This window comes from Corvus brachyrhynchos, unplaced genomic scaffold (assembly GCF_000691975.1).
Source record: "Corvus brachyrhynchos isolate BGI_N302 unplaced genomic scaffold, ASM69197v1 scaffold166, whole genome shotgun sequence".
Taxonomy (NCBI): Eukaryota; Metazoa; Chordata; class Aves; order Passeriformes; family Corvidae; genus Corvus; species Corvus brachyrhynchos.
Genome location: NW_008239671.1, coordinates 161,068 through 168,670, shown reverse-complemented (window position 1 = coordinate 168,670; position 7,603 = coordinate 161,068). Strand labels below are relative to the sequence as shown.

Genomic DNA, 7,603 nt, shown 5'->3' with positions numbered 1-7,603 from the left:
ACTGGGGGGAGGTGGGCTGTATCCCGGAATTCCCAAGGGAAGGAGCAGCATCCTGCACCCCATGGAGTAAAACCTAAATAGACCAAAAATTGCCCGACTGCCTCTGAAATTCCTGGAGTGGTGGAAGGGTCCATCCTGGAATTCCTGGGACTGAAGCCCCAGTTTGCCCCAGTGTGCGCTGGGACTCCTCCCTGTCCCTGTCCCTGTCCCTGTCCCTGTGTTGAGGGTCCCTGTGCCTGTGCCCACAGTTCACCCAGAGTGCCTTGGACTGCATGGGGGTGGAGGTGTGCCGGCTGCGGGCCTTCCTCCAGGTAGGATCTTCCTCCAGGTAGGATCTTCCTCCAGGTAGGACCTGCCGGCATGGCAGGGCACGGGCCAGCTTCCTGCTGTCCCTGTGTCCCTCTTTCTGAGATCTCTTCTTGTCCCCCTGTCTGAGATCCCTCTCTATCTCTGTGTCCCTCTAAGGTCCCTCTGTGTCCCTTTGTCCTTCTGAGATCTCTCTCTCTCCCCATGTCCCTCTGAGGTCCTTGTGTCCTTCTTTCCCTGTGTCCCTCTGAGCTCCCTCTAAGGTCTCTCCGTGTCCCCATGTCCCTCTAAGGTCCCTCTCTCTCCCCATGACCCTTGGGTGTCCCTGTGTCCCTCTGAGCTCCCTCTGAGCTCCCTCTGTTTAAGGTCCCTCTGTCCTGTGTCCCTCTGAGGTCCTTCTGTGACCCCATGTCCCTTTGTGTCCCCACGTTCCTCTAAGGTCCTCTAACCCCATGTCCCTCTGTTCCCGTGTCCCTCTGAGGTCCCTCCCTGTTCCCATGTCCCTCTGAGGTCCCTCTGTGGTCCCTCCCTGTCCCCGTGTCCCTCTGTGGTCCCTCCCTGTCCCTGTGTCCCTCTGAGGTCCCTCTCTGTCCCCGTGTCCCTCTGTGGTCCCTCCCTGTCCCTGTGTCCCTCTGAGGTCTCTCTGTGTCCCCAGGCTGGGCAGGAGGCAGCCGACCTGGCCATCCTGCTCAAGGACCTGGAGACGTCCTGCAGCGACATCCGCCAGTTCTGCAAGAAGATCCGGCGCCGCATGCCGGGCACGGATGCACCGGGAATTCCCGCGGCCCTGGGCTTCGGAGCGCAGGTGAGCGGGGCAGGGACACCCCTCAGGCACAAACTGGGAGCTGTGGGATGCACTGGGCCGGCAGCAAACGCGCTGGAGAAGCTGGGCAGCAGCTCAGGGTGAGCTGAGCTGGGATCATGGAATCAGGGACTGGTTTAGGTTGGAAATTCCCTCGGAGACCCTCGAGTTGCCCCAGCACTGCCAAAGCCAGCACAACCCCATGTCCCCAAGTGCCACATCCACATGGATGTTAAATCCACAGGGATGGGGACTCCACCCTGCCCTGGGCAGCTGTGCCAAGCTGGACAGCCCTTCCCAGGAGGAATTTTCCTGATATCCCAATACCTGGCCCAGCCTGAGGCCGTTCCCTCTCCTCCTGTCCCTGTTCCCTGCGAGCAGAGCCCGACCCCCCCGGCTGCCCCCTCCTGTCAGGGACTTGTACAGAGCCACAAGGTCCCCCCTGAGCCTCCTCTGCTCCAGGCTCAGCCCCTTTCCCAGCTCCCTCAGCTGCTCCTGGGGTTCCTTCCCCGGACACGATGGATGTGGCATCTCTGGATTTGTGTTCCCATCTCGGATGGAGACCTGGCTTCACATCCAGGACCCGTTTCCTTCCATCCTTCCATTATTTTCCCCAATCCCAGCGGCGCTCCAGCAGCCGCTGTCACACCGGGGCGTGCGGATTCCAGGAGTCCACGTGCCCGTGCCATTCCCACTCATCCCGCTCTGCCCTGCCAGGTGTCGGACACGCTGCTGGAATGCCGGAAGCACCTGACGTGGGTGGTGGCCGTGCTGCAGGAGGTGGCGGCGGCCGGGGCGCAGCTGATCGCGCCGCTGGCCGAGAACGAGGGGCTGCCGGCCCCGCGCCTCGAGGAGCTGGCCTTCAAAGTCAGCGAGCAGGTGGGACATCCTTCTGGGAATGGCACATCCTTCCCACCGTTCCCAGCTGGGAATGCGGCCGGGGAATGCCGTAGGGACGCGCAGTCCCCTGCCCTGTGCTGTCCCTGTGGCTCCGTGGCCTCGCTGAGGGGGTGTGGTGGGGTATCCCGTCCCTATTCCCGTATTCCACAGAGGGGGATGATTGCAGGGAATTCTTGTAGAGAGGGGGGAAGGTCCCCCCTGAGCCTCCTTTTCTCCAAGCTGAGCCCCCTCAGCCCCCTCAGCTCTTCCCCTGGACACGATGGATGTGGTGTCTCTGGGTTTTGTGTTGATTTGGGTGTAATTACTGAAGAGACAAGGGGTGGATTTTGTGTAGATTTTCCGCTTCTGTTCAGTTTTGGGATGACAATCCTTTGATTTTTGTGTCGGGAATTTTTGGGGTTTTGTTGGTTGGATTTGCTGACGGAAGTGAAAAGGTTTTGTGTTGGATGTGGATTTTAAGGATGATTCGTAACCATCAGAGGGACATTTTAACCATCCGAGGGAAACCCCAGCTGTGGGATGTGGGTTGGGGGCTGTGAACCCAGCCCACGGCCACCAGCCAGATCCTTCCCGTCCTTCCCAGATCTACGGCTCCCAGGGCATCAATCCCTACGAGTGCCTGCGCCAGTCCTGCAGCATCCTCATGGCCACCATGAACAAGATGGCCACGGCCATGCAGGAGGGCGAGTACGACGCCGACCGCCCGCAGAACAAGGTGGGCCAGGCTCTGTTCCGTCACCGTCCGCGGTCACCAGGAGGCTGTGGGTGACACGGGGCAGGGAGCTGGGCAGCTGCTGCTGTCTGGGATTCTTCCTAAAATCCCGGTTCTCCCGCTGGTCCCGGTGCAGCCCACGCCGCCAGCGGAGCTCCGGGCGGCCGCGCTGCGGGCGGAGATCACGGATGCCGAGGGGCTGGGGCTGAAGCTGGAGGACAGGGAGACGGTCATCAAGGAGCTGAAGAAGTCCCTTAAGATCAAGGTAAGGTGTTCCTCACTGATCCCTGCCCGTCCCTCATCAATCCCTGCCCGTCCCTCATCGATCCCTGCCCGTCCCTCATCGATCCCTGCCCGTCCCTCATCCATCCCTGCCCATCCCTCATCGATCCCTGCCCGTCCCTCACCGATCCCTGCCCGTCCCTCACCCATCCCTGCCCATCCCTCATCAATCCCTGCCCATCCCTCATCGATCCCTGCCCATCCCTCACCCATTCCTGCCTTCCCGGCTGCTGTGGGATTCACCTCCACACTCCTGGTGACTTCCTGCCTATGGAGATGGTGATCCCAAGTCCCATCCAGATCTCCTGGGAATGTTCTTCCCGTGGGTAGGGAGGTGCTGCCATCCAGATCCTGCCCCCACCACGTTCTGGCGTGTGCAGGGCCGGAGCCGGGAGCTGTTCCTGGGTTCCAGTGTGGGAATTGGGTGATTTGGGGGCTCCCTGGAGCTCCCTGATTCCCTCCCTGCTGCTCCAGGGCGAGGAGCTCAGCGAGGCCAACGTGCGGCTCAGCCTCCTGGAGAAGAAGCTGGACAGCGCATCCAAGGACGCGGATGACCGCGTGGAAAAGATCCAGACCAAGCTGGATGAGACCCAGACACTGCTCAAAAAGAAGGAGAAGTGAGTTTGGAATGGGGCTGGGGGTGTGGAGCTGATGGAGCTCATCCAGAGGAGGCCACAGAGATCCTCTGAGGGCTGGATTCCCTCTGCTCTGGATCAGGCTGGGAGAGCTGGGAATGTTGCCCTGGAGAAGGGAAGGAGCCAGGGAGAGCTGCGAGCCCCTTGCAGGGCCTAAAGGGGCTCCAGGAGAGCTGCAGAGGGACTGGGGCCAAGGCATGGAGGGACAGGACGAGGGGTCCAGGACGAGCAGCATCCCTGGCCTCACACGTCCCTCCGTGTGCTCTTCCCAGGGAATTTGAGGAGACCATGGACGCTCTCCAGGCCGACATCGACCAGCTGGAGTCGGAGAAGGTGGAGCTGAAGCAGCGCCTGAACAACCAGTCCAAGCGGACGATCGAGGGGCTGCGGGGGGCCCCGGCCTCGGGCGTGGCCTCCATCGTGTCCGGCATCGCCGGAGGTGAGTGACCGGCATCCCTGGACACGGCTGGAATGGGGCTGGGATGCCCTCCTGGCACAGCAGGTCTGGGCATGATGCATGCCCAGGAATTTGGGAATGGTGCTCCCACAGCAGCAGCTCCTGGTGCTCCTGGAGCCGCAGCCTCTCCCACATTCCCAGCCCTGGCTCCCAGGAATCCTCCTGGCACATTCTCGTTCCCAAAGGAGCGGGAGCAGCCCAGGAGCTCTGTGCCAAACCCCTGGCTCTGGGGGAGCCATGCATGGGTCCTGCTTGGGTCACTCCCAGCTGCTGGGAATGGGGTCGGTCCCGAATGTGGCCGTGGGAGATGGGAGTTGCTCCAGCCACAGCTCCTCTCCCGCCCAATCCGGGGCTTTAATCCTGCTTTTTCTTGTCTCTCCCGGCCCCTCTCCCTGTGCTGCAGAGGAACAGCAGCGAGGTACGGACACACCCCGCATGCAGCCCCCAGTGCACGGGGGAAACAATATCCCAGGACACCCAAAGCCTGGGACACGGCTCCGTTTGGGAGCAGGGGAAGGATCCGGGTCCTGCTCAGATGCTGCCGGCCCTGGGAGTGCAGGGCTGGTGGCTCCAGAGGGTTGGGAAGGGAGGGATGAGCATGGAACCGTGCCGGATGTGGAGTGGGGTGACGCCCACGTTTGGGAAGGGGCTGGTGGAAGCCAGGACTTCTCCAGGGAGGTGCCACGTGTTGGTGACAGCACGCCGTGTCCCCGTGCCACCGTCACGGGTGGCACCGCTGATGGTCGGTGCCCGTCCGCAGGTGTCGGTGCCGGGCAGGTGCCGGGAGGCGGCTCCGGACCCGTCCAGGTGAAGGATTCACCCCTCCTGCTCCAGCAGATCGATGCCCTCCAGCTCTCCCTGAAACACCTCAAGAATGAGAACAACCTGCTCAAGGTCAGGGGGAACGGGGTTTGATCCCTGTGGGATGGGATCCGGGCGCCATGTGGGATGAGCTGGAGAACAGGCTCCGACTGCCCCACGTCTGGTGGGCTGCAGGGGAAGGGGCTGACAGCAGGGTCAGCACTGGGAGCTGGGAATGCTGGTGGAACTGGGGGAACTGGGGGTGCTGGTGATGTCCCTGCCAGCCCTGGTCCCCTCTGTCCAGATGCCACTGGCACAACTTGATTGATTGATTGATTGATGGACACCCCACGAGGAATTGGCACGGCAGCAGCTAATCCAATTAACCAGCTATTCTAATGGATATTCATGGCTGTCACGGAGCAGCTCACTGGGCCACAGCTCCCAAATCCAACCAGTCCCACGTGCAAGCCCCATGTCACCTTCCCACGGGTGCCACTTCCCGGGACTGTCCCTACTCCCACCCCTGCCAGACCCACACCCTGCTGGCTTTAGCAGAGTTTTATCCCCCGATTTTCCGCTTCCACCCCGTTTTTCCCCCTGCCCTCTTCTCCCCGTTACCTTTTCCCGGTGTTTGCCCCCTTTCCCTGTCCCTAACTGGCATTTCCCGCGGATCCCAGGGCGCGCAGATGAAGATGGAGCTGGCCAGCCTGGCCCCGCTGCAGGTGCCGCGGGTGGCCGTGCCCCGCGACCGGCCGGGCGAGGCGCTGCCCATGCAGACCCTGTACCGCAAGACCACGCAGCTGCTGGAGACCCTCTACCAGCTCAGCGCCAACGCCAAGGTGGTGGACATGAGGCAGAGCAAATCCAGTAGGTCCTACACAAACATTCCCTGGCGCTGGGCGGGGCTTTGTCACCTCTGCGTTGTCCCTCTGCCCGTGGAGGGACCGGCAGCAACGTCTCCAACCGGAGCGGGGCTCGCTGTGGGGTGGGATCCAGGGTGAGGGCGCTGTTCTGGTGGCAGGTTTGTGGGGTGTTTGGGTTGAGGGGGACAATCCTGTGTCCCCACAGTGCTCAGCCCTGTCCCCCTGGCCAGGGCCATTGGTGTGTTGGGGACATGTGGCTCAGCGTCCAGCGGCTGAGCTGCTCTGGGGTGGTGCAGCCTCTCCCTGCTGGGGAGCCCCTCAACACCCAAAAGCCCTGAAACCCTCCCTGGTGCTAATCCAAGGAGGTCAAACCCCTCCAAAACCCCACAGGTACCAACCTGAGGAGGTCGAAACCCTGTGAAATCCCTTGGTACCAACCCAAGGACATCAAACTCCCCCAAAAGCCCTTAGGTACCAACCCCCTGGTACCACCATGAGAAGGTCAAACACCTCAGGCCCAAACCCCTCCCAGTATCAACTCCCAAAACACCCCTGGTACCAACCCAAAGAGGTGAAACCCCCCCAAAATGCTCTGGTACCAACCTGAGGAGGTCAAAACATCCCCAAACCCACCCAGTACCAATTAGGGGAGGTCAAACTCCCCAAAACTCCTTGGTAACAACCTGAGAAGGTAAAAACTCCCAAACTCTCCGGTAACAACCTGAGGAGATCAAAACCCTCCAAAACCCACCCGGTACCAACGTGAGGAGTTCCAAATCCCCCAAACCCCCTGGTACTGACCCGAGGGGGGTCACAGCTGCTCAGCTGTGTCCGTGCCCACCACGGCCCATCCGTCCCTTCCCGTTGCCCACAGCGAGGAGCTCGTCGGCGCGGCTGCTGGAGCAGACGGCCCGGCTCTGCGCCCTCAAGAACTCCATCGACACCCTGAAGGTGAGCAAGGGCCTTCCCCAGGCTGGGGCACCCGGTGGCACCCCCGGCCCAGACCCGCAGACCCCCAGGCTGGGGCTGGTGGCACCTGGTGGCACTGAGGGGACAAGGTGCTGCCCGTTCCCATTCTCCTCCCTGAACAGTCGGGTTTGACCCCTCTGCCTTGTCCCCAGGGGTGGGTGAGGGGCTCTGGGGGGTGACAAGGGACACCATGGGGTGGATTTTGGGGTGACCTTGCCGTGGCTCCCCCCAGGACGACACACTGAAGGAGATGGTCCAGCAGCAGCCGGGCGCCGGCATCTCCACCACCTTCGGCACCTTCCCGTCCTCCTCCTTCCTGAAGGTGAGACCCCGATCCCGAGGAATCCCCCATCCTGAGGGACCCCCAATCCCAAGGAGTCCCCATTCCCGAGGGAACCCTGATCCCAAAGGATCCCCCCAATCCTGAGGGACCCCCATTCCTGAGGCAACCCCGATTCCAAGGGACGCCACTCACAAGAAACCCCCATTCCTCAGGGCCCCTCAATCCCAAAGGACCCTCTTTCCTGAGGGAACCCCAATTCCGAGGAACCCCAATCCTGACAGACACTAGTCCCCCTATCCTGAGGGACCCCAATCCCAAGGGACCCCTGTTCCTGATCCCCAACCTCCCTCGAGGGCCCCCCTGTTTCGACAAACCCCAATCCCGAGGGACCCCCCATTCCCAAGGGATCAGGTGGGTGAGGACCAAAGATACCTTCCACACCTGGCTCCAGCCCGGCACCCCGTGACAGCCACCACATCCCATCCCGGGGGTGCAGAGGGGGTGGTGCGGGGGTCCCGTCTGAGCGGTCCCGGCTGTCCCCGCAGGCCAAGCAGGAGCAGGCGCAGGGCCCGGCGCTGTGCGGGCGGGTG

General features: G+C 62.3%; 1 protein-coding gene across 1 annotated transcript in view; it reads left to right on the top strand.

Annotated features, from left to right (window-relative positions):
• Positions 1-7,603, top strand: part of DCTN1 (dynactin subunit 1) — a 51,114-nt gene that overhangs the window by 37,633 nt on the left and 5,878 nt on the right. Inside the window, 13 exon segments of the mRNA XM_017742383.1 lie at positions 249-311; positions 962-1,111; positions 1,826-1,987; positions 2,592-2,723; positions 2,857-2,985; positions 3,477-3,619; positions 3,910-4,076; positions 4,498-4,512; positions 4,855-4,988; positions 5,576-5,765; positions 6,636-6,712; positions 6,963-7,052; positions 7,559-7,600. Coding sequence (XP_017597872.1) covers positions 249-311; positions 962-1,111; positions 1,826-1,987; positions 2,592-2,723; positions 2,857-2,985; positions 3,477-3,619; positions 3,910-4,076; positions 4,498-4,512; positions 4,855-4,988; positions 5,576-5,765; positions 6,636-6,712; positions 6,963-7,052; positions 7,559-7,600 — 1,494 coding nt within the window.